This window comes from Prionailurus bengalensis, chromosome A3 (genome assembly GCF_016509475.1).
Source record: "Prionailurus bengalensis isolate Pbe53 chromosome A3, Fcat_Pben_1.1_paternal_pri, whole genome shotgun sequence".
In the NCBI taxonomy this organism is placed as follows: domain Eukaryota; kingdom Metazoa; phylum Chordata; class Mammalia; order Carnivora; family Felidae; genus Prionailurus; species Prionailurus bengalensis.
Window position 1 is genome coordinate 28,841,290 of NC_057354.1, and position 27,265 is coordinate 28,868,554.

Genomic DNA, 27,265 nt, shown 5'->3' on the forward strand with positions numbered 1-27,265 from the left:
TCTCCAGGCCTCTAGCCCCTGCTCTCCTTTCCCCTCACCTTCCCCCCTGTCTGTCATTTTCCTGGAGTCCAGGCCTTCAAGTCCCATCTCTCCCCCACACCCCTGCCTGGGCCTTCCCCACCCTCTGAATCGGCCCTGCCTGACACCGAGGCACCTGGCGAGAGAGCCTACTGCCCCGGGGAGGCCCCGACGCATCCCCTCCGGTTTCTCGGCCACAGCCCCCCTTCTCGCTCCCTCTCCTCCCTGCTTCCCTGCGCCTCTTTTCCAGGCGGTACTGAAGTCCTTCCTACACACACGCTATTTTTGTACCATCACTCTCTCCTTCCTCTCCCCCTTCCCCCTACATTCACTTACTTCCTGCTTTTCCTTCACCTCGGCCCAGCTCTGAAAGAACCGGGGCCCTCGGGCGCGCGCGCGCGCCCACCCCCCCCCCCTCCCCCAGAGGGGCCTTGAGCTTTAGGGCACAGGGGCAGGGCCACTCGGGGAGGGGCAGAAGGCAGACACCCCCTCCCCGTCCCGCCCCCCCCCCCCTCCATCCCCACTCCCGCGCCGCCTCCAGCCGCTCGCCAGCCGGCGGGAAGCGGGGACTAACCGCGGCCGGAGTCCCGGAGGCGAGGGGAGGGAGGTCGGTCGCAACTTCCCCAGTCCACCTTAAGAGGACGATGTAGCCAGCTCGCGGCGCTGACCTTAGAAAAACAAGTTTGCGCAAAGTGGAGCGGGGGCCCCGGCCTCTGGGCAGCCCCGGCGGCGCTCCCACCGCCTCCCAGCCGTCGCCGGCGGCGCAGGTCCGAGCTCGGCGGGCGGACGGAGCGGAGAGGGGGCCAGGGCCAGGGGGGCCGGGAGGGCGCCGCGCGGGCGCCCGAACCGGCACAGTGTTGCAGCCGGCGGCCCGTCCGGTCCCGGGGCGCTCGCGGGGACCGCTCCCCGGGCTGCTTGCCGCGCGGGCCCGGCGGGGCAGCCGGGGCCGCGGCGCGGGCGAGGGGGCGACGCGGCCCTCCTCCTCCCCCTCCTCCCTCCCCGGGCGCGCGGCTGGCGGGCGACGTGGGGCCGATCGGCCCGAGCCCCGCAGCCTCCCGGGGCGGGCGGGAAGGAGGGAGGCGGGGAGGGCGAGCGAGAGGGGGGGGGGGCGGGCTGCCGGGAGGGCGGGGGCAGCGGCCGGGACTGCGGGCCCGGAGCGAGCAGAGCCGAGCCGCCGGCGCCGCGAGGAGCCCGGGCGGGGCAGGTGGGCAGCGGCGGGGGCGGCGCGGCGGGGCTCGGCGGGCTGCCCCTCGCCCCTGCGCGCGCGGTCCTCTCCTCTCTCCCGCGCTGGCGGCCGCGATCTGCGCGCCGCCTCGCTCACTCCTCTCCCGCTCGCTCTCTTTCTCTCTCCCCCTCTCCCCGCTCCCCCTCTCTCGCCTCTCCGTGTCTCTGGCTCTCCGCCTGGCTCCCTCGGGTCTGTTTCTCTCTCCTGCCGCCTCTCCCTGGCCGTCCCTGGCTTTATTTCTCGCGCGCTTGGGGTCTCTCCCCCTCTCCGTCTCTCGATCTCTCGGGGGGGAGGGGGGGGTTCTCCGAAAATCGCGGCGGTGACGGCGGCTCCTAAGCCGCTCCAGGCGCCTGTTCCGGGGAGGTGGGGGGGGGGGGGAAGCCCGGCCGGGAGGGGAGGTGGTGGGGGGGGGGGGAGAAGAGGGGGGAGCCTTAGTCATTTCCCCGCTCCAGCCTGCGCCCGCCCGAGCGCGCACTCACGGCCGCTCTCCCTCCTCGCTCCGCAGCCGCGGCCCATGGAGCCCGCCGGCCCGGCCCCCGGCCGCCTCGGGCCGCTGCTCTGCCTGCTGCTCGCCGCGTCCTGCGTCTGGACAGGTAAGCACCCTTGCCCCCCGCCGCTGCCGGCCCGCAAACTGCGGGCCCAGGCCTGTCAGAGCGCCACTGGGAGCCACTGGGAGCCCCTGGGCTAATGTCCAGCGGTGGTAAGGGGAGACATATCTGGAAGCAGGGTTACAGATGCAGAAACTGAGGCCCAGAGAGGGCCAGCCACTTGCCCAAGGTCACACAGCCAGGGATAGGACCCACTCGCCCTGGACTCTGATCGTGGGGGCATTGTGCTGGGCTCCGTGCTGGGCACTGGGACATACCCAGATGAGTTGGCTGACCCGATCCCTGCCCCATCTGATGGGGGAGGCAGGCTGTCAGCGGCTTTTAGAGTTAAGTGCCCCTGGCTTCTCTAGAAAGAGCTCTTTCCCTGGACTTCTGCTTTCCACATGTTTGACTTCAGGGTCTGAGAGGAGGGGGTCGGCGCCAGAGCCGGGGTGGGGGGGGGTCCCCCAGGTACTGCCTGGGATGGAACAGAAACAGGCTGTTGCAATTAGGGAAGAGTGAGCTCTCCCTCTGGTGCACAGAGTAACACAGTGTTGGTGTGTGTATGGGAAAGAGAGAGGAAGGGAGGCCGCAGTAACTCTGGGATGAGCTGCTGTGATCAACAGATCCTGATGTGAAAGCTCCGCGGATTGTCCTTGTGTTTGCCAAAGCCTCTTGCTGTCCTCTGCCCCCCCCCCACTTCCTCCTGCCTTCCCCAGGCTTCCAGGCAGCTCCCCGCAGTTCAGGTGCTCTGTGGGGCTGTTACCTGTGGCTCTGAGCATGTCTTTTTGTTGGCCTACATCAAACACCTGGCTGTCTCCAGCAGGCGGGCTCTGAAGGCTATCGTGTGTGTTCGCCAAGGGGTGAGGTCACCATTCAGGAGTCCTGCTTCTTAAAGGGGTTTTGCAAAACCCTGGGTCTCCTGGGAGGGCACGGGGGGCGGAGTAACGGCTTTAAAGGAGTTGGGATGGGGGAGAAGAATGGGGATCTTGTTTTTTGGCTCCTCGGGAGCTGTGTTGTAGGCTGAGGGGTCTGCACCAGCCGCCTCGAGGAGGGAGGTAAAGATGAGCTCAGTACCCACCTCCCCCCCACCACCCGCCTTTTGCATTTGCCTAGAGACTGGTAACCATCTGATAGCAGTGAGGAAGGGAGAACTAGCAAAGAGTGGGTGGAGGGGGGGGGGGAGACAGCAGCTTCTCTCTGCCCTGCAGTTTCCCCAAAACCCCAGGAATCCACATAGGCATCCCCCCCCCCCACCCCACCCAGGGTATTCCCGTTACGTTTGGGTCCTGGCCCCGGGCGAAGGAAGCCCTGACACATTTCATGTCTGTCCGATCCGCTCCTTCCTGCAGGAGCCGGCCATTTATACCCTGCCCAAGTCCTGGTTCCTGCCCCGCGTCCTTCCTGGCCTGGCCTGGACCTGCACAAGTGTCTCTCACAAGTGCTTCATTTTCCTGACATAGGGAACCGGGCCCAAGTCAATTTCTAAATGTCTATCCCAGACCCTTCTTCAACCAGGACCCTGTGGTTCGGTTTCTGGCAAATGACCAGTGACGCTGATTAACAAGCATTCGGATGGGCGGCCTGCCTTTCCTGGGGCGCTGGCTGGGAACACCAGCCCCCTTCTTGTGAGCACATCTCCCCTTTTTGCCTATAAAAACAATCTATAAAATGGCAAAGATTAGGCCATAAAACTTCCGTTCCAATCCATTCAGCATCAATAGCCTGAAAAAGTGGGAGCAGCAGAGGGGCCAAGATTAACTTTGAAATAAATAAATCTTAGGAGGTAGGAATAAATTTCTTAGCTGAGGGTGGTGGGAAGGGGTGGGTGTCGCCGTCACATCGCGGAAGCCTCGCGGCATCCTTCACTCTGTGGCCTACGGGGCTCCTGGCCACACTCTGGGCCCCAGGACGGAATCACCTGGTCTGCCCGAAGGATGGGGCTTCGGGCCCCTCCCTCGGTTTCTCCCAGCATGGAATTTATGACAAAGCAGAAGAGAGGCAGGACAGAAGGGCAGGAAGGTAGGAAGGAGGCAGTTGGCCAATTTTCCAAGAAAATAGATTTGTTCGAGTGAGAAACTCAAATGTCAGGCATAGGAAGGCGGCGTTAGATTGAGTGACTATTAGTGTCTCAGGCAGCACTGTCAGCCCGGGAGGTGTCACATGATTGCTGGGGCTGCACATGATCACTCTTTGCAGGGGGCTGGTCATGTGAATTATCTGGGTTGGGGAAGGCAGGAGAAGAAGTTTCTAAAGATTGCTTTTAGCGCAAATGCTGCCAGAGGGAAATTCTAAAAAGACGCCGGTGAAGTCACCAACCTGTGTTCTTGGAGCCAACGTGAGGCCTGTTTCCTGAAGCGACCTGAGTTGAGGGAGATTTGGGGACTGGGAGCAGGGCAAGGGGCTCGGGGACAGCCAGGCAGCCTGACTCTGAACCTTCAGGCTCCCTGCCTTGGCCCCACCGAGGTCATGGGACCTCTGGGTGCCCTGCTGGGCAGACCTGGGCGAGCTCCCACTCGCCCCTCACTCTGGCCTTGGAGAAGGCCAGGCCAAGTTGGGGTTCAGGTGTTGGGGGACAGCTGGGCCCTCTGGTGACTTTCTGATTCCTTGGCAGAGGGGGACATCCTGGTGTGTCCCGTGTACTTTCCTAAATGGTGATGGTAATCTCACTTCCTCTTTCAAAAGAAGAGAAAGGGGGTGGCAGGCACTTTGGCCCCAGTGGGCTCGGGCCGTTGGAAGTTTCTTTAAAGCCATGGTGTTCTCTGGGTGCTTTCTGCCCGTTAATTATTCCTTTACCAATTCCCTGGAGACCTACGGTGTGACTCATTCCTGTACCTGTCGTCATTCATCACAGACGAAGTCCTGATTGGAACCACGCGTTTGAGAGAAGGGAGGCGAACCCATGCCTTTGAAAGTTAACCGTAATCCAGGCTGTGTGCCGACTGCCTGTCTCTGCCATCCTATCAGTCAGCAAAAGCAGAGCACGGGCTGGCCGCTAGGCCCATTTTGCAGATGAGCAAAATCGAGCCCCAAACTGGAGGAGAAACTTGTCCCCCCCCCCCCCCCCCCCCCGCCTGGAGTAAGCGGCAGGGGGCCAGGAGTTTGAATCCAGTCCTCCTGGCTGGGCAGCCTCTGAGGGAAGAAGCTCGCTGACTCCATCAGGGTGACTTAGGCCAGGCTGGGGGGAGGGAGAGGAGCCCCCTCTGGGCTTCGACGGAGGACGTGTGAAGGGTTCCTTCTGGGGCAGGAGCCCTCCACCGAGTCACGGTGCTTTCTCCGAAGGCACGCTGAGGATGGAAACACCAAGCAATAGCCCTTTGCAAGTGACAGCTCACGGGAGTGACACGGCTTCCACCAGAGGCCCCCCCCCCCCCCCGCCGGGCTGCCGCGCTCTGGAGCCCCCAGAGCTGCAGTCTTCCTCCTTGCATTTTCCTGGTGCCCTTTGAGGCAGATGGAGAGGGGGTGTGTGAGAGAAAAGGAGTCTAAAACTGTTGTGTGGAGCCCACACACGCTTGCTCCCTGCTTCCAATGGCTCCGTGCGACAGGTTATTTTCTTATTTGTAGAGTCTTGGACTGATGGAAGGTTCTCCCCCACCCCCTCCCTCTGTTTCAAATGTGCTCAGATTTCTGGCCTGTCAACACAACGCAGATCATGTCGCTCCCGCCTCAAAACTGTTGAGTGGGTCCAAGTTTTCTCCAAAAAAAAAAAAAAAAAAAAAAAAAAAAAAAAAAAAAAAAATCTAAAAGAAAAGCAGCGTGTGACAGCGCTGGGCTCCCTCCCTGACAGGCCTGGTTTCCCAGCCACATGTTTTCCAAAGCGCTGACCCGAGGGGCTGCAGGAGAGCCTCGCTTCCTCCCTGCAGACCGCAGCTTTCCCGGCCACTCAAGCACGTTAGCTAGCACCTAAGGCCCGAGGAGTTGTAGAATCCCGAGTTGGACCCTGTTTACTCCAGCGTTCCCCAAACATATGAACACGAGGCGGTTGGCTTGTGTACCGCTTGTTACCATGCGGCCTAACCCAGTTTGGTAAACGCTTTGGTACCCATCCATGCCCTCAGCTCAACTCGCTCATCTCTGCGCCTCGGCTTACGCTGTTCCTGCCGTCAGAGATGCCCTTCCCTGCACCTCCTGATCGTCACGTGTCCAAACCCGTTCCTCCCCCTCGGTGCGTGCTGGCCTCGTGATCCGAGGGAGCTCTTCCTTCTCTGGACCTCCCCCCCCCCCCCCCCCCCCGGCCCAGGTTCCATCTGCCCCTCACTGAGGCTACTTGTTGCTTTCTCCTCGTTTTGGCGCCTGCTGCATACGTGGCTAACCCTCGCTTGGCGCGGTGGTTCTGCAGCCGTAGCCAGCGGAGCCCGGGTGCGCAGTCACAGGCTTGGAGCCAGAGCCCTGGGTGTGAATCCCAGCTCCACCGCGTACTGGGCGGTTCACTGCACTCTGCGTGTCCGTTCCCGCATCCGTAAAACAGAGCTGCTCTGTTTCAAGGGTTAAGTCGGTAGGTGCACGTATAATGCTTGAAGCTGTGCCTGGCGAGCAGGGAGCGCTCAGCGCGTGGTAGCCAGCCTCGTACCATCATTGTCTTGTTCTGTTTGGATTTCCTCATCATTGCAAACGCGGGGCTGAGTTTCGTCAAGTGCCTAGCACAGCTTCCTGCGCCCGGTGGGTGCAGAACAACAAAAGCTTCCACGGGAGTGAATGCCGTTCAGTCCGGGGTTCTTTTCTTTTTCCCTGCGGCTTTTGTGCCGTTCTGGGGAATGGACAACTTGAGCGGAAACCCAGGCGAGTGCGATTTAATACTCGTCTGTTCCTGGGACTGAGGCTGTGGGCGCGGGCTGCCTCTAGGTGTCTCTGTCCGGATCCACAGGTCTGGAATTGTGCATTCCCAGACCCGGAAAGCCGGCAGAGGCCTGGAGGGGGACAGTTAGTGCCCTCCCGGAGCACCTCCCTCTGCAGCCCAGAGAGAGCAAAAGACTTGTGGGCTCACACGGCAAGAGCCACTGCAAGGCCTGGGTGGGACGCCAAGCGCCCTCTCTTCCAGGCCAAGGCTTTTTAAAACTGGGCTGAGCTGGAAGTTTCCATCGTTAAAGCCAGAAATCTGACGGGATCCCGAATTCCGTGGAAAAATACTAAAGTAATAATAATGGGAACCATTGTTTCCAGCCACTTACTGGGCTCAGCACTTGGTGCGTTTGATCCCAGCGGTACGGACAGTTAGCCCGGGTGGGGTGCACAGTTATCAGAGCGGTTCGACCCAGGGGGAAGCAGGGCGCAGAGAGGCCGAGCGACTTGCCCGAGGCCCCACCGAAAGTGGCAGAGTTGGGATGACAACCCAGAGCAGCCTGACTGCAGAGCCCCTGCTGTTAAGTGGGTATCCCTCCGCCTTGTTTGACCGGTGGGGAAACTGAGGCCCAGGGGTGCTGGCATCCTGCCGTCTTGGTGCTCGTCTCCTATTTCTATCAATCAGCGTATCCTCCCGGGAGGCCGAGGTGGCGGGTGTTCCCAAGACGGGTTTCCGTCCCATCCCGGAGAAGGAAGCCTCTATTTTCACAGCTGAAACTGCTTTCCTGTTAACTTGGGCGTTGCTGGGGCAGGTCTTCTGACGGAGCCCCCGGCAAGATGGATTTTCCCGGCCAGGTGTCTTGCCAGGCCCTCGGTCCAGAGAGATGCAAAACAGCCGAGGTGGAAGTCAGACATGATACAAACCGGCTCTTTGTGTCTGTGAGATTTCCTGGCACATCCATTTGGGGGCGCAGGGTGTTAGATGGCCGCAGATTGGCGCCGGGAGCCGGGAGGGGATCAGGAGGGAGCCAGGGAGCCAGGAGGGAGCGGTGAGCCTCAGCCTGGAGAGCCGGCCAGAGTGGGGGGTGGGGGGGGGGGCCGTTGCCAGGCCCGTGTCTGTGGCCGCCGCTCTTGAGAGCCGACAGTGTCCTCCAGAAACGATAGAAGGAAATACTGCAGTATGTGCTAGGGACGAGCGGAGCCTCGAATCCGTGCTCTCTCTCCCTTAGCTTCTTCATTTGGAAAATTTCAAACCTACACAAAATGGGAAGGAGGGATGCCTCCTGGCTTCAAGGCTGGTCTGTGATTCCTGTCTCACCTGGCCCTCACTCTCCTGGGGGTGGGGGACCGGGGGCAGTTTGGGGGGACATCGGGTATCATGTCAGCCATTACTACTTTGCCATGCATCTCTTGGCGTGCCCCGCTGTCTAACACTCCCGACGTGCCAAAAGGCATGGGGGTCCTTCATCCACATTTTACAGATAAGGAAACTGAGGCTCCCCAAAGCCAAGTTGGGCTCCTCCCAACGCCACGTAGCCAGCGAGAGTTAAAGCCAGATCCCAGCCCCGGTTTACTCTTACCCACTTTGCGACTCTTTGCTATTCTCGTCACAACCCTTTTAATTATAAATATTCATGCAACAAATATTTTGGAGCATCTACTATGTGCCAGGGTGGCTCGACTTGCTGGGTATACAACCGTGGATAGACAAAAACACCTGTTCTCATGGAGCTGACGTCCTAGTGAGGAAGGAAAACAGACCCAAGTAAATACTGCATTAGGTAGAGACAGGTGCTATAAAGAAAGTAAAGCAGGGCAGGGGAACAGAAGATCGAGTGGGGACAGACGGAGGGCCTCTCTCAGGAGCAGAGGCCCGAATAAAACCGAGGGAGCAGCCATGGGGATATCAGGAGAGTGAGCCGCGCAGAAGGAATGACAAGTGCAAAGGCCCTGAGGTCGCAATGAGTTATCTATGTTCCCGGAATAGCAAGGAGGCCAGTGAGGCTGGAGTGAAGGGAGACAGGCAGTGTGGCAATCGGGAGAGGTCAGGGCCAGACCAAATGGGGTCTGGTTCATCGACCACCTTGACATCGAACATGTCAGGCCATTGGGATAGGATCATTACTCTTTGCATCACCGCGTTAAATTCTCACTACAGTTCCGTGAGATGGGAACTATTATTATACCTATTGAGCAGATGAAGAAATTGAGACTCAGAGAGGTGAAGTGACTTGCCCAAGGTCACACAGCTTGTCGGTGCAGAGCTAGGATTTGAGTCCAGGCCCTCGGTGCTGCGGCTTCTGCATCCCTGCTGTCCTGCTTCCACTCCTGCCCCCTCCAGTCTTGTCACCCAGAGCAGCCAGGTGACTCAAATCCTCTTTGTTGCTGCTCCAAACTTTGAACAAAATCAAACCCTTGCCGTGATCCATGGGGCAGAGCATTTTCTGGGCCCCGTCCGTCTTGTGACCTCATCTCCTACCACACTCTCCTTTCTCTGTGGGCTTCAGCCACAGCAGCCTTCTTTCCGGCCCCAGCGCCTTTGCACACTCAGCTCTGTCCTACTGGACTACCTTCCCCGGTTTTGCTTCCTTCGGGTTGCAGCTATAATCTCGTCTCCTCAGAGATGCCCTTCCCAACCACCCCATTCTAAAAGCGGTCCCCCCTTCGTAATCTCTCCCATGGCGACAAGTTTGTTTCTGAGCCCTCCTAGCCATTTCTGTATTTGTGTCATTATTTCAGCCTTCTCTCCCCCGACTAGGATGTAAGCTGTGTCTGTCTTAGTCCCTGCTGCGCCTCCTGGGACCTTAGCACAGGGGCTGGCAGTGGTAGGCAGGTTAGTACGTACGGCTGAAGGAAGGACAGGTGGCTAGTAAGATCCCTGTTTTCGAGAGAAGGCTCCGAGCCACGAGATCACCCGGGCCGTAACCCTGGTCTGAGAGCGGAGTTGTGCCTTCACCACGACGCGGCTCCGCTTCTGCGTCTGGCTCCCTGGCCGCGCCACAAACCCCCGCCCCCCTTGCTGTCACAGGGACCCCGTAAAACATCAAGAAACCCAAGATGTCAGTGCCAGCCGGGGTGGAGGGAGGTGGCCAAGAGACCCCAGAATTTGTGCTTATGAAAATTCTGGCTCTCCCGAACCGCTCACCCCGGTGTGGACACTGTGATGGATGAGCTGGCAAACCATGAAACGCGACACAATTAGCGCCTCCAGTGTCGCGGCCGGGTGGGATTTGGAGCGCCCAGCCTGGGGCCAGCGTCTCCCAAAGAGCCATTCGTCGCATGAGGCCGCCTGGTGCGGAGGGTAAGGGTGCCGGTGGAGCGCGACTGATCCGCAGCCCCAGGACCTGGGCCAAGGGGCCGCAGCTCCTTGAGCGTCAGTCTTGTCATCTGTGAAATGGGAGTAGGGACAGCCCTGTCTTGCTGGGTTCCTGTGGCGGTTTGGCGAGGCCTAGTGAGGGCTCCTGGTAACGCGGGTGTTTGATGCTTTCCAGCCGTTGTTACTGTCACTGTTACTGCTGCTCGGCCATCATGTCATGGTTGGGAGCTTGAAAGAGCATCCTTTGTCAGCAGGACGACCTGAATGAAACCCACCACGCTGCCCCTGTCAGCCCCAATTTCTCCTCCTGGGAAACGGAGGCTCGCGTCCTGCAGGCTCCCCCACTCTCTCGCCCTTTCCCTCGACGGATGCCCTCGGGCCCCTCTCTAGCAGTAGCATGGGCTCCGCGGCACATTCCTGAGTTCGAATCCAAACACAGGCCACTTACTCTGGAAGCATGGGCTCCGGGGCAAGCGCCTTGCCCTGTTCTGAGCCTCAGTTTCTCCATCCGCAAAGTGGCAACTGTGCCACTGTTCCCTCTCGCGTGGGGACTGTTGAGGGTTAAGGGAAGTAAGAGCTGTGGAAAGTGCTTTGTGAGCTGCAAAGAGCACTATAAAAGGCATCAGTGAATAGTGTCAGCGTGGGGAAAAATCTCATCCAGAGGCTGTCTGCTGTCGGCAGCAGGGTGTGCTGAAACCTTGGCAAATGTCGTTTAATAAATGCGTGTCGCTTTTAAGGGGGCCTTTATCTCGGCTGGGGAAACGCGTGCGCGTTCTTGGCAGCCTGAGAATCCAGAAGCCTGAGCTGGAGGGGACCCCGTCGTGGCGGGGAGAAGCGGTCGCACACAAGCTTCGGGAGCAGCTGTCTGTTTGAGTCCTGCCTCTGCCCCTCCTCTGCCTCTCAGGGTTTCAGCTTCCTCACCTGGAGGAGGGGGGGTGGTGACAACAGCCTCACCGGGGCTGTCATGACAGTTTAGTGAGGGCTTCCCATTACCTGACCTCGTGCACACTTTGCACCCGTGAGAGCGCGGCCGGGCGGCACCCGGGCCTGGCCTGGAGGAACAGTGGGGCCTGCGGGGTGGGTTCTCAGCCTTTCCAGGCCCCACCTTTGGCCTCAGTTTCTCCCGCTGCAACACGGGAAGGTGAGAAGAGGGCCCTTAGGTCATCGAGGCACCAAGTACAGTGGATGGTGGGGATGGCGTCCCCTCTGTGTTCTCCCAGCCTCATCTGGTCCACCCAGGCCGGGTGAATACAAAGGGGGGGTCAGAGCACGTGTATTGATAGTTCCTTCCCTGCTGCTTTGCAAACGGGGCCGCACTGCAAGCAAATTGCTTCAGCACCTCCCTGTCCCGTCTACACCCAGCAAACACTCGCTGAGACCTTTGGCCCTCCCCGCCCCTCCCCGGCCTCCTAGTCAGAAGGAGGCCCGCCTGGTCACAGGTGCAGCAGGGAGAAGTTTCATGTGGGTGTCGAGGCAGAGCCGGCTCTGGGCTGGAGAGAGCCCTTCGCTTCTCAGGCTTAAAGCTGTGATCACCCATCATCCCCTCCCTCCTGAAATATCGGCTGCACAGTAACGGCCGGCCAGCGCCGAGCGCTTTCCTCTCTGCCGGGCACAGTGCTGAGCTCTTCACACGCAGTAGCCTGCTTCCTCCTAGAACAACCCTAGTGTGGTCATTATTATGGTCATCCCCCGTCTATAGATGGGAAACCACGGGGCCAGAGGGGTGAAGACACTTCCTGGGGTCTCGTATGTGGCAGAGTTGGAATCTAAGCCAGAACGTGCATGCGACAAATACCAGGCAGTGGCATAAACTTGGAGGATACAGCAGGGCACAAAACTGAGGATCTGCTCTCCAAGAGCTTATAAGCGGAGCTAATGAAATTGACAAATAACTGTGTAATACGTCAGGTGGTAGGTGATATGTAGGAAAATAAAACAGACCAAGGGACCTTGAAGGGGGCAGCATTTCCTACAGGGTGGCCAGGGAAGCCCTCTCAGGTAAGCCTGAAGGAGGCAAAGCGGGCAGAGGCAGTGACAAGTGCAAAGGCCCTGAGGCGAATCTGACGTGATTGAGAGCCAGCTGTAGGGCCCTGGCGGCCACCAGAAGGATTCTGTGAAGGCTGCAGGAGGGTTTGGAACAAAGGAAGGATGTTACCTGGCTTGTTTTAAAGGCTCCATTGGCTGCAAGGGGAGCGTGCGTTCTCTCGTGTGTCTCATAGCAATACGACTACAGGAAGGTCAGTTTGCATCCAGGTAAGGGAAGGTGGTGCAGAAAGGTGGCCAGAAGAGATCAGAGTCTGGCCAGATCTTGGCACGATCGGCACGAATCGGCACGAATCGGCACGATCTGCTGGTGGGTGGGCTGCAAGGACGTGGTGGGGAAGGGGGACCGTTCTCAGTCCAGTTTTCCAACCACTACCCTCTGCCTTGGGGAGAGAGACAGTGGTACCCCCTTTTTCACAGGTGAGAAAGGGGAGGCTTGGAGAAGAGTGACTTTGCCAAGTCACCCCTGTAGGGACGAGACATGCAGGTCTTCTGGCCCCGGAGCCCAAGCCCAAGCCCAAGCCCATTGTTGGCACCTCAGGAGTTTCCCTGCTCCGTGGAGCGGGCTGCTGGGGTCTACCCTCTCCCCGCAGGGATATGGCACCATGCCCAGTGCTCAGAGTTGCCTGGAGTGGGAGTGGAGGAGAGAGTACCCTGGGCACCCTGGGCCCACCCCCATTTTATTTACAAGGCCACGTGCACCCCATTTGTGCTGGCTCTAATGTGCTGGTAGTGCCCGCCACGGCATCTGGGGAGTCTGCCCGATGGCTTTGCCCAGCGGTGCCAGTGGACTGCTCCCGGCGATGGTCTGCCGTTCAGATGGCGACTGAAGCCATCCTTTAAGGTGCGAGGTTAGCCCAGTCCCAGGCTAGCCCTATCCCAGCTTGCTCGTGGTCAGATGAGCGTGTCCCGAGGACTCCGCTCCGGTCGCTCGATTGTGCACACCCCTTTCCTCTCCTCTGCGCCTTTGCTCCTGCGGATCCCCTTCCCTGGAATGCTTTCCCTTCTCCCCAGCCTCCGTCAGCCTTCCCGGCCCAGCCCGGAGGCCACCACCGCCAGCGAGCCTTCCCATGTCCCACCCCTGTCCCGAGACCCCGTCCCCAAGCCCCTTTTTCACTCACTTATCTCTCTCTAGGTGGTCACTGCCCATGTCCAGGACTCTGCCCCACACGGACAGGGACCCATCTTGGTGTCCTGTAGCGTCTAGGACTGGGCCTGGCAGCTGAGTGAGGTTCGAGAGGGCACGAATGAATCGGGCCACCTGAGAGAGAATCAGGGCCTCGCTGCGGCTGTTGGAGCCCCAGCACACTGGCATCGAGCCCTGAGCTCCCCTCTTTAACTGTGGGATCCACAGCCTTCCACGCAAGGCCCCCTGTGGATCAGCCCTGGGGGGCAGGGGCGGGGGGGGGGGGCGTCTGCTCCCTACCCCAGGGCATGAGTTCAGGGCTAGCACGGAGTAAGCGGGTGCTCAGCACGGTTCGAGCCCCCGGTCAAGGGCAGCACCCTGGACCAGCTGCCACACCGGATCGCCCACCAGCAGCTGATGGCAGGGGTGAGGGGAGCGGCTCTCCCGCCCCTACTCTTAGCAGCCTTGCGTGTGGAAACTCACGCCGGCACCTGCACAGCTGGGCACGTGGGCACCCAAGCGTGACACACACAGTGGTCCCCACGCACGCCGTCGTCCCTGCTCCTAGCGCTCTGCCACCGCACACGCTCATGTTCACGCTCGTATGCACACTGCTCCCATCGCGCTCATGCTCCGCCCCCCCCCCCCCCCCCCAAGAGTGTGCATACCCACAAGCACACGCCCATGCGCACGTCCTGGTCCTGTGCCCCCCTGCCTGCGGGCACATCCACACCCCCATGCTCACCCCCTGCTCACCCATCCAGCACCCCCATGCTCACACCCCTCCCCGACATCTGCTCACACCCCCTGGGCACAGACATGCCCTCTCACGCCGCCGCCACGCTCACGCGCACCCAGGCCACCTGCGACTCAGCAACTCTCCCGCACACAGTCCACACCCCCTCACCCCGCTTCAACACACTCTTGAGCAGCACTGTGGCTCCCTCCTGCCCACGCTCCCTTTGTACCCGCCCCCTTGGGCCCACGCACGCATCCGTGTGAGTATGTGTGCTTTCGCCGGGCACACTCGTGCACACATGTGCATGCTCCAGCGGAGTCTGCCCCTTCGCTCCTCCACACGCCCGCACTGCACAGTCTCACACACGGCCCGTAATCGTAACCCGGCAGATGCCAAAGGCAGTGCCCGGCGAGGTGTGTGTGTGGCATCATAAACCGGCAGCCGTCCCCCAAGGCGGGTGATGACGATCGCGCTCAGGGAGGGGGTTGCTGAGCTCCAACCCCGCTGTGGGGGGCCGGGTGTTATTTGGGCCTTAGAGGGGTACTTAGCCCTGGGCCCTGCCAGAGCTCTGGCCGTAGCCCCCCAGGCCCCTGGGCTCCTTGAGTTTGTGGAAACCTGCTTCCGGGGACGGGCAGGCCCCCACGTGAGTGGCAGTGAGCGCCCATGTGGGCAAAGCCTGTCCCTGGGCGAGGCACCTCCCAGCTCTGTACTCGAGCCCTGATGAGGCAGGCTGGGGAGGAACCCCAGGCAAGTTTCAGTTCTACGTTGATTTGGTTTTTCCCATTAGAAAGCATCCATTCTTATTTTTTCACTTCCAGTGAAAATTGTTTTCATCTTTGCTTGATCTCAAAAGCCATAGAGGAATGTTGTAAAAAAAAAAAAAAAAAAAAAAAAAAAAGAATCGAATCTATTTTTCCGAGCTCGACGGTCAGGTCTCCGCCCCCATCCTACGGCCTCCCTCATACCATCCTGACTTATTTGTGGGAGACAGACTGGGGCGGCGGGAGCAGCAGGTCCCTGGGAGGGGGCGGGAGATGGGGTCAGAGAGGCCAGCAGGAATCACTTGTCTGAAGGGCGGGGGCTCATTCCAAATGTGATCATTTGAGTTATTCCTTTGAAGTGTATCTTCTCCACTTGTGTGCGGACTCCGTGAGCCCAGGGACGTTGCACAGCCCTTGCTCGGGGCCTGGTGCACAGTAGGCTCCAATCACTCACCGCTGACCTGCACTATGCTGTGAGCCCCCCACGTCCTGTGGACACTGAGTCCCTCCTATAACACGGGGCCGTTAGCACCCATTGTGCACACTTCTCCCGCTAGAAAACTTTATTTTTTTTCCAAAAGGAGTAAATGTTCGCTAAAGGAGCAGATTTCAATATATTGTTGACCAGGAAGCGAAAAAGAAAATGTGCCAACCGCTGGCCTCCTTCCCCAGAAGTAACTCACCACAGCATCATGGAGATTCTTGTTGCAGACCCTTCCCTCTAGACATTCCATTGGTCAGTCACTATCTGCAGATTTTTTTTAATGCTTATTTATTTTGAGAGAGGGAGAGAGAGCACGGACAGGAGAAGGGCGGAGAGAGAGTCGAATCCCAAGCAGGCTCTTTGCTACCAGGGCAGAGCCGGACACAGGGCTCGAACCCACAAACTGTGAGGTTGCGACCTGAGCTGAAATCAAGAGTCGGGCGCTTAACTGACTGAGCCACCCAGTCGCCCCTCTGCAGGGATTAGTTGAGCATCTAGTCTGTGCCAAGCACTGTATCAGATGCTGGGGGAAAGTAGCAGTGGAAGGAAAGGAAAGGGAAGGAAAGTTCTTGGAAGGGAGGTTCATCTAAATAATAAACGTGTACGTAACATGACAAACATATATGTATCACACGTGTACATTTTTCCTATTACAAAATAGAATACTGTAAATGTTTAACATTCATCTAGTGACATACCCCAAATAGAAGGAAAAAGCCTTCAGTTTTAGATTTGCGATCCAAAGAGAGTTGCATTTTACAGCCTTGTATATAGTACCTTGCTGTTGTTTATTTAGATACAGTTTTATTTTATTTTACAAAGTCATAATCGTACTGAAAGCATAGTTTTTCCTACTTTTTTATGGCACAAGTCGTGCGAACAGAAAACATGAAAGCAAAGTCCCTTGTAAATCTACGACAGAATTAACCACCGCTAACCTTTAATATATATTTTTTCTTTCAAAACTTAGAAGTCTGAGATCTCACTGACTATGTTACTGAGTGACTCTGATCTCATAATATAGTTTTTCATTGATAATTGTAATTCTACGCCGTCATCTGTCAAAGCGTGTTATGTATTTATTTTGAGAGAGTGAGAGAGAGAGAATGAGCAGGGGCAGGGGCAGAGAGAGAGGGAGAGAGAATCCCAAGCAGGCTCCGTGTTGTCAGCGCAGAGTCCGATGCAGGGCGGGAGATCATGACCTAAGCTGAAATCGAGAGTCAGACGCTTCATTGACTGAACCACCCGGGTGCCCCTAACCCATCATTTTTTAAAGATTTTTTTTTATTTTTTTTTCAACGTTTTTTATTTATTTTTGGGACAGAGAGAGACAGAGCATGAACGGGGGAGGGGCAGAGAGAGAGGGAGACACAGAATCGGAAACAGGCTCCAGGCTCTGAGCCATCAGCCCAGAGCCCGACGCGGGGCTCAAACTCACGGACCGCGAGATCGTGACCTAGCTGAAGTCGGACGCTTAACCGACTGCGCCACCCAGGCGCCCCTAAAGATTTTTTTTTTTATTTTTTTTTTCAACGTTTATTTATTTTTGGGACAGAGAGAGACAGAGCATGAACGGGGGAGGGGCAGAGAGAGAGGGAGACACAGAATCGGAAACAGGCTCCAGGCTCCGAGCCATCAGCCCAGAGCCTGACGCGGGGCTCGAACTCACGGACCGCGAGATCGCGACCTGGCTGAAGTCGGACACTTAACCGACTGCGCCACCCAGGCGCCCCTAAAGATTTTTTTTTAAGTAATCTCTATACCCAGAGGGGGCTCGAACTCACGACCCTGAAATCAAGAGTCGCACTCTCTACTGACCGAGCCAGCCAGGTGCCTCTACACCATCATTTATAGCGGCTGCAAACTTGGTCATCATGTGAGTTCACCGTCACGGGATCGATTGGTCTCCTTCTCGTGGACATTAGCATAGTTCTGATTTTTCATTTTTATAAGAACACTTGAGTGAATGAAGTAGAATGTTTTCTCATAGCCTTAGTTATCTGCGTATGATTTCACATCATTTTGTTTACTCACATTTATAACTGTTTTATTCACTCGTATTGCAGTTACCTTTGCTGGTATTCTGGGAGATTATTATTGTGTTTTTATACTTTTTTGTTGTCTCTAAATGCTTTGCAGTGAACAGGTTTTATTTGCATAATCACAACATCATTTAAAATTATGCCATGCAAAACTGTCCAGATTACCAGTTTCCACGGCGATGGCTTTTTATTTCTGTCCGCGAACTCCGTGTAGAGGATAGGCCGTAATTCACTTAACCATCCCCTCTCATTGGCCGTTTGGGTTTTCCCCCGACTTTTTCAAGCTCGTCGTGCGGGAACCCCACACGTGTTTGGGGTTATGTCCTCATGGAACAGCCCCACAAAGGCTGGTGAACAGCTTTCACACCTCTGGTACTTCCTGCCAAACTGCTTTCCCGAGAGGATGTTCCAATTTCCACCCCCACCAGCAGCGTGTGAGAATGCCTGTTCAGCCGCCCTCCTCTCCCGGAGACGGTTCAGGCCCCTGGACGGTGGTTCTCCCTGCCAGGAGGGCAGGGGAGAGCAGGAAATGGTTTTGTCCGCGATGCCAGCACGATGACCCCAGGCCCAGAACCGCGGGGGTGATTTTTAACAAGCCCGGTTCCCAGAACAGAACCTGCAGAGAAGAAGAAAAGCAGGCAAGCGAGAAAAAAAAAAAAAAAAAAAAAAACCCTCTCTGCTGGAAAAAACACACATATACACAGATTAAAATAATATTTGGCACTTATGTCCCACTTTTAAAATTCTTCAAACGCTTTATAAACACTAGCTAATTAATTAAGCTGCCTAAATCTGGCTGCAGTTGGTAGAGAGCTCAAGAGAAGCTAAAAAAAAAAAAAGGGTTGGGGGGGGACCAGCCCTACCCAACTCCAGATTTTATTGTCGCCTGCCCGGGGTGTGATTACAGGCCTCCGGCTGCACCCCAAGAATAGCCCTGCTCCAACACGTTGCGCGCCTGATGCTGTAGCCCTCTCCTGCTCGCGTCGCTCCCCTCCCCAGCTGCTGACTCACAGCCCTGCACGGTGTTATTGATAAGGATAATAATAACTGGCGGCTATTCTGCGCGCCCTGGGGGCCAGGCGCGGTCCCAGGCGCCTGGCTTCGCTCGCACCGGCTCCTGGATGCGCCCGCCCTCGGCAGCTTCATTCGACACCCGAGCAAGCGAAATCCCTCCTTCCTTCGTGAGTGTGTGTTCGTTCAACGTGTGGTTATTGGGGGCCCCCTGTATGCCAGACACGGTTCCAGGCAGGGGGTTGGAAGCAGTTCCTTGTGGATGCTACCTCCTGGCTGGGGGGAAACCCCACAATCAAGTGTGTAGATGTTAGGTCTGTGGGGATGATGGGAACAGAATCTAAAATTTACCCAGCACCTACGAGGCCGGCACTCACGTCCCACCGTGCCCCAGTCCTCATGCCTGCCCTGGGAGTGGATGCTCATACCCCACCTTATGGATGATGGAAGGGAGGCCCAGGGAGGGCGGTGCTGAGCTGGCGAGGAGGGGAACCCGCGCCTGTGCTCCCCACCCCACCCCCAGCCTGCATTTCTAGCACTTGCTGGGAGAACCGGGTGACCCCTGGCCTGGGGAGTCAGGGCTGGGACGACCGGCCCAGGGGGCTGAGAGGCCTGTGCGGAGGCCCTGGGCTCGCCAGCAGCGAGGGCAGCCTGGAGCCCAGGGCCTTCCCTGCTTTGGGCGCCCTGCCCCTGCCGGTGGGTGGCACCAGGCCACGGGCGGTGGGCAGACCCCCAGGGCTCTCTTCTGCCCAGCCAGAGCCGGAGGGGGCTGCTCAGGGCGTCGGCTGCACCCTGTCTGGTGTACGAGGCGAAGACGTGGCCCAGGACAGGTGCCAGGGCGGGGCAAGGTCATACCGCAGGTCGGCGAGTGACCAGGAGGAGACACGTGGCCCGTCAGCACCTACGCCAGGCTGCCGCCACTCCGTGTCTGCGTTTCTTATTCTCCCTTCCCCCACTCTGTCCCCCTCTTTCGCTGTCCCTGTCCCTGTCTGCCTCTCCCTCGGCCTGTGTCTATCCCCCTGCCCTCAATGTCTCCCCGGCTCTGTGTTTCTCCAGGGGCTTATTATGTGTCCTCTCTCCCCCCGCCCCCACCTGGCTCAAAATCAGGCCCGGGCTGTGACCTGAGTATCTCAGCGACTTCTCTCAGCCACTTGACCCTGCCTTGTCACTTCCGGGCTGTGTCCCCCCACCCCCCACACCCCCACCGTGTCTTCTGCCCCACTGCTCTCCAGTTTTTCAATTTATTTATTTATTTTGAAAGAGAGAGAGAGAGAGAGTAAGAGCAGGGGAGGGGCAGAGAGAGAGAATCCCAAGCAGGCTGCACGCTGTTAGCACAGAGCCTGCTGGGGGGCTCAAACTCACGTACTGGGAGATCAGGACCTGAGCCGAAATCGAGAGTCAGGGACTCAACCGACGGAGCCACCCAGGCGCCCCTGCTCTCCAGTTTAGGAGTCGGGCCTCCCCCGCTCCCACTGAGCCCGAGGAAGCCTTCCAGCTCCCTAGCCTGGGAACCCTTGAGGCCTGACATTCGTCCAGCCCGTGTGCCCCCAGCGTCCAGTACGGTCTGGCCTGGAGACACATCAGCCAGGGTGGGAGTGAAGTTCACACAACAGACCCTTGCTCACTTACCTGTCACGGAATGACACACGGTAGCTTCCTGTGCCCCGTGTGGTGCTAAGTCACTTCTCTGTGTCATCCTATTTTCAGAACAGAGCAGAGGGCTAGGGGGTGCCCCAGCCATCTTGTAGATTAGGGCGCTGAGACTCAAACCCCGTGGATAAACTCGGGTCATGTGTGAGTAAAAGGCGAGCCAGATTTCAGACCAGGTCAGGTGGCTCCAAAGACCAGATGCTCCTTGTCGACACTGTCCCTGGCCGAGGCTTATTGTGTGGTGCTGCCGGGGATCCATCGAGATGGGGTCATAGTAACTGTTAGGCAGATGAGGAAACTGAGGCTCGAGAGCCGTGAAGGCACCCGCTCGAACTAAGGCCGCCACTCCCATCCACGAGGAGCTGGGCAGTCAATCCCTTTTGGATCTCCTCGGTGGCCCAGGTGATGGCTGTAGTCACAAGGCAGTAAGGCCTGAGCCAGGATTCAAACCCAGGTCCTCCGGCCTCACGGCTTCACAGCCCGGATGAGCCCCAGCTGCCGAGTGTGGCTTCCTGGCTCGGGGCCTGCTTCCTGGGCCAGGCCCAAAAGAGAATCTAAGCTCCCCGTGGAGCCCCACGCACACCGTGCTGCCCCCCACCTCTGGGCCGTTGCCCAGCCGTGCCCTCTGTCAGGAACACGGCACCCCTTCATCCTGGTGAGCTCAGAGCCCAGGTCAGACGTGACTTCTCCGGAGAGGGGCTCAGGACCTCCAGCCTGCTCCCCGCTGTTTCCTCGTCTGCAACAGTCCCGTGTCACAGGCTCGTCGCGAGGGCTACATGCCGGGTACACGCAGCGTGCTGAGCTCACGGTGTGCACTCGGTCGGTGAAAGCTGTTGTGGATAAACACTTGCGTGGACGGACAGGATCGCAGAAGGATGGTAAATAGCTGTTTTGTTCTCCCCCCAGGTGTGGCAGGTGAGGCAGAACTGCAGGTGATCCAGCCCGAGAAGTCGGTGTCTGTGGCGGCCGGACAGACGGCCACTCTTCACTGCACCCTGACCTCCCTGGTCCCCGTTGGGAAGGTCGAGTGGTTCAGGGGCACAGGGCCAGGCCGGGAGTTAATCTTCAGTTTCAGAGGAGACCCTCACTCCCCTCGAGTAACAAATGTTTCAGACGCCACAAGGAGAAACAACATGGACTTTTCCATCCGCATCAGTAACATCACCCCAGAAGACACGGGAACCTACTACTGTGTGAAGTTCCAGAAAGGGAACCCCGATGTGGAGTTTAAGTCTGGACCAGGCACCCAGGTCACCGTGAGCGGTGAGTATTGCTCCGTCCCCTGGTTGTGACGGCAAGTCAGTAAGAATTTCCACTGTCTGAGCAACAGATAAGGATCAGGAGCTTTGGCGGGTGCCCCTGAATGAGCCCCTTCCACGGATCAGGAAAGTTGAGGCCCGGAGAGGTTGTGCTATTTGCTGAAGGCCCCACGGCTGGTAAACGGTGGGAAAATCTGGAACCGCGGTCTGCAGGCTCCCAGCTCTTCCCTTTTCCAATCCTGACCAGCCCTGTGGCTCCAGCGATGAGGGACTGAAAGTCTGAGTGACTTTCCCAGTCACAAGGCCCAACCACACCCCTGCCTCCGGAGAGACCTCTGCTCGATGTGGCCAGGGTTCTCTTTACTGAGCACTTACTAAGCACCTGCTGTGTGCATTCTCTGTTCCGGGTGCTTTGGAAGTCGCAGGGAACAAAACAGGCGAAGGCTTTTCTCTCATGAAGCTTGCGTTCCCCTCCCTTCCGGTAGGACAGGTGCACCCAGGGCAGGGAGGGGGAGAATGCAGTTGTTTATTTCATTTTCAGAAACCGCACCGAAAGAAAGTCCTGAGAGGCACAGGCTCGCTGTTTACTCTGACACCCTGGCTGGAGGAGATGCCAGAGGTTGGGGATTTGCTGTGGGTCTGTTCAGAAATCTGTCGCCGGATTCAGGGACCCACTCAGGCGGTCTCTGAAGACTGCAGGCAGAGCTGGGGCATCTCAGAATGTCCACGTTAGGAGTTGCCTCCTTGAAGCAGAAGACGATCACTGGGGGTTTCCTACCGGAGGCCTAGGATCCAAAATCCTGGGAGGTTGGCACCTGAGGGGCCCATCCTGCCCGATCCCCCATGTACGGATTCAGAGCCTGAGGTCACAAGGTGACAGGGGCTTGCTCATGCTCACGTGTCCCGTGAGGAAGGAGCCCATTCCAGAACCCATCTCATTCCAGGCAGACTCCTTCCTGAGCCGGCTTTGGATTCGGTTTCCACGGAAGGGCCTAGCGCATAGTAGGTGTGGCCTAAAACCAAGTTACCCTGAACCTTTGAACAGTGAGCCCGCGTTTTTCCTTTTTATCATTTCCCCCAAAGGTTCCGAAGCGCTACAGCCCTCTCCTTGAAAATCGTGCCTTGTTCTGTTCGTCAGCAGTAAGCATGAACGAGAAAGAGTCCTTGGGGGGAGGCGGGGCTAGCATTACACCCCCAGATCAGACAGATAGGCGAACGTCTCATGAAGTGTTGAGCCTGTTCCTGGAGGACACGCACCCACACACGTGAGAGCATCAGGAGTCTTTCCCTGTTGTGGGATGTGGCTCCTTCGCTGAGCAGCCTGGGGCAGGGGCCTGGGCGGAGCAGGGGGGCCCCCGCCATGCCAGCGACACCACCCAGACACCCCATTCCTGGCTCTGCAGACTGCGGGTGACGGGGAGGCAGTTCATAGAGACTGTCCGGAGCCCCGTGAGCAAGAGTTCATTTTCTAGACTCTAGCTGTCCTCAGAAATGAGCTGTCCTCATTTCTCTCTGCCTCAGTCTCCTCATCTGCAAAATGGTCCTAATCGTGGACTCCCTTTAAGAGAGCTGAAGGATTTGAGGCGCTCTGACTGCGTCGCCTGACACAGAGGAGTGGCCCCTCAAGGTTGTGAGCCGGCTCCCTTTGCTGCGCTCCGTTTCCTCACCTGCAGGAAGTGTATCATTAGACCAACCTCGGCAGGACATGAGGGGGACACAGTGATCCGTGTGAGCGGACAGACCCTCAGTGAGCCCTGGGTGCTCCTCCCAGAGCTGTCCGATCCTGGGCCAGTCTCGGCGTCCCTCAGGTCCTCCATGTCCCATCTGTGCTGTGGTGATAATCGGGCTGCTGGTCAGGGGTCTCAGGATTGGAGAGGAGGTCCAGAGAGCCCCGGATGTGGGGGTTAGGTGATTCTTGGGTATCTGCACGCAGCGGCTCCGGAAGTGGCCGAGCCCCGCCGCCTGGGTTCCCACCTAGCCCTGCCTTCCAGCTCTGTGATCTCTGATGAGTCATCCCCACATCGGGCCCCGTGTCCTCATCTCTGTGTGACAGCACAACCCCACTGCAGGGACTGAGTGAGCGAATGCGGTTAAGGTGCTAACAGCAGGGCCTGGCACGCGGTCAGTATCCCATGAATGTAGCTATAATAGGACCTTGGCTGGGTCCCTGTTCCTCCCAGGCCTCGAGTGTAAGGGGGGTGTGGGGACGGTGGTGGGTGCCTTTGAACCTGGGCTGCTCATTGGGATCGCCTGGGAAACGCTGAAAAAGATCCCCAGACCCTGACTCCACCCTAGAAATTCTGCTTTAATTGGTCAGACAGGAATCTGGGCAGGTGAATTATTTAACGACTCCGGGGGATGCTCACTGCCAGCACGGAAGCGCTCTGAGCTGGACGCTCCCCGAGGTCACAGAGGAAACGCTGAATTTCTTCTCCCCCTGATAAGGGTGGCTCCCTGTGCTGCTGGGGCCGGAGAGGAGCTTCTCAGTGGGTGGGTGCTTCAGAATCACCCGTGCGCGTGACAGCTCCTTGGAAAATGAGCCTGATCGGGGTGGCCAGGGCACCCTCCTGAGGAACATGGCTGGGGCTGAGTTGCCTCCTGCCCTCCGGCCCAAAGAGGGGCTGGCGACACCCTGCTCAGATCCGAGCTGCCCCGCCAGGGGACCTTCCCATCTTTAACCACACGTGTGTCTGAACAGGTGCCGGAATCCGCGCAAAGCCTCGCTGCTCAGCCCCAGAGCCCTCTCTGCCTCGACACACCAAAATGTCACGGACAGAATCTGTCCTCCCTCCTTTCAAAACGCTCCCAGCTCTCCGTAAATAGCTAATCTGCGGGAAAACGCCTGTGATCTCGTTTGTGTTTTGAAAGCCAATTCGCCAAACTTGTTTCCTGAGGGGATTATTAAAAGAAGAGGGAGAGAATCATAATTTGTTGGTTTCTGCTGCTTTTCTCATTTGGGGTTTTGCATGGCAGCTGCAGGGAGCTGGCTTTGGGACTTTTCTTGTGTTTCTGCTAAGCTTTTGTTCTGCTCTCTTACTGCCTAACAAACAAGTCGTTTCAGACGTAGGCACGACCAGATCTCACGACAGTAATCATAGGTGTTGTTTATTAAGCACCTACTGTGTGCCAGGTTCTGTGTTTTACATACATCCTCCCATGTTACCAACGTGGTATTTTGATCCGCGTGGTACCCAAACAAGACACGGAGGTGTAAGAAGAAAGAACAGCGAAGCTAAAACTAATCATTGGTGTGTGCCGGGAGATGAGCCCCGCCCTTTGCTGTGTGCCCTCGGCTAAGCTGCGTTCCTCCCTGAACCTTGTCCCATAAATGGGATCATACTGGACCCCCCTCAAAGGCCTGCTGGAGGGATTAGGGAGCTGAGGGGAGGAATCAGCCTGGCGTCAGGTGCCCAAAATGCTGTCCGCAACCGGTAACTGATCACTTTGTCCCTGTAGGGCATCCGGACTGCTGGTGTTTTCATGTCTGATTTGGTGACACCTTCTTTCTGTGTCCCCAAAATGTCTGATGAGTTTTAGAGAGCAAGTTAAATATTTGCAAATGTAAATATTTGTAATATTTCCTATGTTTGTTACGGAAGGCATTAGGTAATAATTAACAATTTGGAGACCCCCCTATAGGACCTTCTGAAATGCCCTCCCTCTCGAGTCACTGATGTGTGTGTTCCCAGGACACAAGAGGGCTTCTGCCTGCTCCGTAGGCCGGTGTCTCTGTCCTTGAAATTGATTCACGATTGAAAAATTAACCATCTTTGGCTTTCTCAGCACTCCGTGATCTTGGTTTTCAACCCAACACTGACCCAAGAGAAGAACGCAGATTCAGAAAAACAACCCCTCATTCCCTCCCTCTCAGATTCAGGGATTGGAGATGAGACCCTATGGAATATTTGTGGAAAGAGTGAAAACTAGACTAAATTCGCAAATACCTGAAGGGAGAGCTCCAGGTGTAAGTTAAGTTTGGGATAAAGACAGATCCGAGTTTGGTCCTGGAGAAGCATTTTCAGTGTTCAATTCAAGCAAAACTGCCTGTATTTGCCTCACGTGCCCCTCACTCCCACCCAAGTAGGAGAAAGGCCTGCGGGGCCCTCTCACCGGGGGCGCTGGGCTTGGCCACGTCCAGGCCTACGGGCGGCTGGCCACCTGGTTCCGGCTCTCCTGGGGGCCCCCTCCACCCCTGCAGGGCTGGAAAATAATCCGTGAGGGTTCTGCACAGTGTCACATACCTGTCGTTGGTGAGGATGACCACAGTCATGCTTACTGCTCGTAAATGCTCCTCTTGTAGCCAAACCCTCTCCCCCCGTGGTGTCAGGCCCCACGGCCAGGGCCACACCTGAGCAGACTGTGAGCTTCACCTGCGAGTCCCACGGCTTCTCCCCCAGAAACGTCACCCTGAAATGGTTCAAAAACGGGAATGAGCTGGCAGCCTCCCAGACCACCGTGGACCCAGAGGGAGACAGCGCTTCCTACAGCATCTCCAGCACAACCACGCTGCCGCTGGCCCCGGGGGACGTTCGCTCCCAGGTCATCTGCGAGGTGGCCCACGTGACCCTGCAGGGGGGCCCTCCTCTTCGTGGGACTGCCAACTTGTCCGAGACCCTCCGAGGTAGATGCCCGTCACCCCCGGCCCAAGCCCAGCTCCGGCCCCCAAGCCTCCCAGCCTGCCCCTCCCCCACTCCGTGCTCCCAGCCTTCCATCCCCTGGAACCTGCCTCCTGACAGACCCTCCCAACCACCGGGCACCCAGGGGTACCGTCACCTCCTCCTGTTTTAACGGCAGTTCCGGGTGAACACCTACCGTGCTAGGTAGTTCGATTTACTTTCCCTTAGCCACTCCAATTATTGAGCACCTACTGTAATCCAGCCACTGTGTGCTCGGTGACTTCATGGATTTTGCTAGTTACTCGATTCCAAATGCATGCTGGGGGCTCGGTTTCACTCATCATTACCCTAATAGGAGCTACCAGTAGGTACCTTGAGCACCTACTGTGTACTGGGCACTGTGCTTAGGGATTTCACTCGCATGCAAAGCCTACCCTCAGTGTTTGGGCACCAGCTGTATGCCTAGCACTGATCCGCGTGATTCCCTTGCTGCGTGGGGGGACCTAAGTTCTCGAGCCCCTCCCCGGTGATGTGTCTGTTCCATGAGGTCAGAGCTTCTGCTCTGTGCTGTTTCAGTTCCACCCACCTTGGAGGTTGCCCAGCAACCCGTGACAGGGGACCAGGTGAAGGTCATTTGCCAAGTGAAGAAGTTCTACCCCCAGCGCCTACAGCTGACCTGGTTGGAGAACGGAAACGTGTCCCGAACAGAAACGGCCTCGACGGCCTCGAACCTCATAGAGAACAAGGATGGGACCTTTAACTGGACGAGCTGGCTCCTGGTGAATTTATCCGCCCACAGGGAAGATGTGGTTTTCACCTGCCAGGTGCAGCATGACGGGCAGCCCGCGGTCACCAAAAACCATACCCTTGTGGTCTCTGCCCACCAGAAGGACCAGGAAACGCATACGACCCAGGGTGAGGTCAAGATGCCAACTGACCTGGCACGTTAAATTCTATCTTTTCTTTTTTTTCATGTGAAAAGCAGTCATTCATGCCTATAACAGAATAATCTAGAAGTCTATAGATATACAGTCAAATTTTTTTTTTTAATTTTTTTTTTTCAACGTTTATTTATTTTTGGGACAGAGAGAGACAGAGCATGAACGGGGGAGGGGCAGAGAGAGAGGGAGACACAGAATCGGAAACAGGCTCCAGGCTCTGAGCCATCAGCCCAGAGCCTGACGCGGGGCTCGAACCCACGGACCGCGAGATCGTGACCTGGCTGAAGTCGGACGCTTAACCGACTGCGCCACCCAGGCGCCCCTAATACAGTCAAATTTTAAAGTGAGTGCCCCTCCCCCATAGCCCACACTCCCAAGAGTGACCACTGGTAAGAGTTTGGTTCGTGTCTCTGTAGATCTTTTGACATAAACATACATTAAAGAGAGTTGGGAGGGAGGGAGACTGGACTGTCCCTAGCTTCCTGCCACCTGCTCCTTCACCTGCCAGAGCTTAATTCACCAGGCCAGGCCAGCCACCTCCTCCTCCTGTTCTTTCGCACTTCACCTTGATCTCTCTGGCTGCCTTCGCAAGCCTGCACCCCAGGAATGGGGTGGAGGGCCTCAGAATCTTTACAGCTTATCTCAAGTATAATCACTGCTGTAATGAA

The 27,265-nt window shown here is 57.4% G+C and overlaps 1 protein-coding gene across 3 annotated transcripts in view; it reads left to right on the forward strand.

Moving 5' to 3' along the window:
- The first annotated feature begins 383 nt into the window (after positions 1–383).
- SIRPA (signal regulatory protein alpha) overlaps positions 384–27,265 on the forward strand; it is a 42,935-nt gene continuing 16,053 nt past the window's right edge. The window contains exons 1-5 of one of the 3 annotated variants that reach the window (XM_043602723.1): positions 384–785; positions 1,749–1,836; positions 20,688–21,044; positions 25,341–25,661; positions 26,233–26,571. In XM_043602723.1, coding sequence (XP_043458658.1) covers positions 1,758–1,836; positions 20,688–21,044; positions 25,341–25,661; positions 26,233–26,571 — 1,096 coding nt within the window. In that variant the 5' untranslated portion in view covers positions 384–785; positions 1,749–1,757. Of the gene's footprint in view, positions 786–1,151; positions 1,223–1,703; positions 1,837–20,687; positions 21,045–25,340; positions 25,662–26,232; positions 26,572–27,265 lie in introns of those variants that run through there. The other 2 variants (XM_043602722.1, XM_043602724.1) reach the window with 2 other exon arrangements.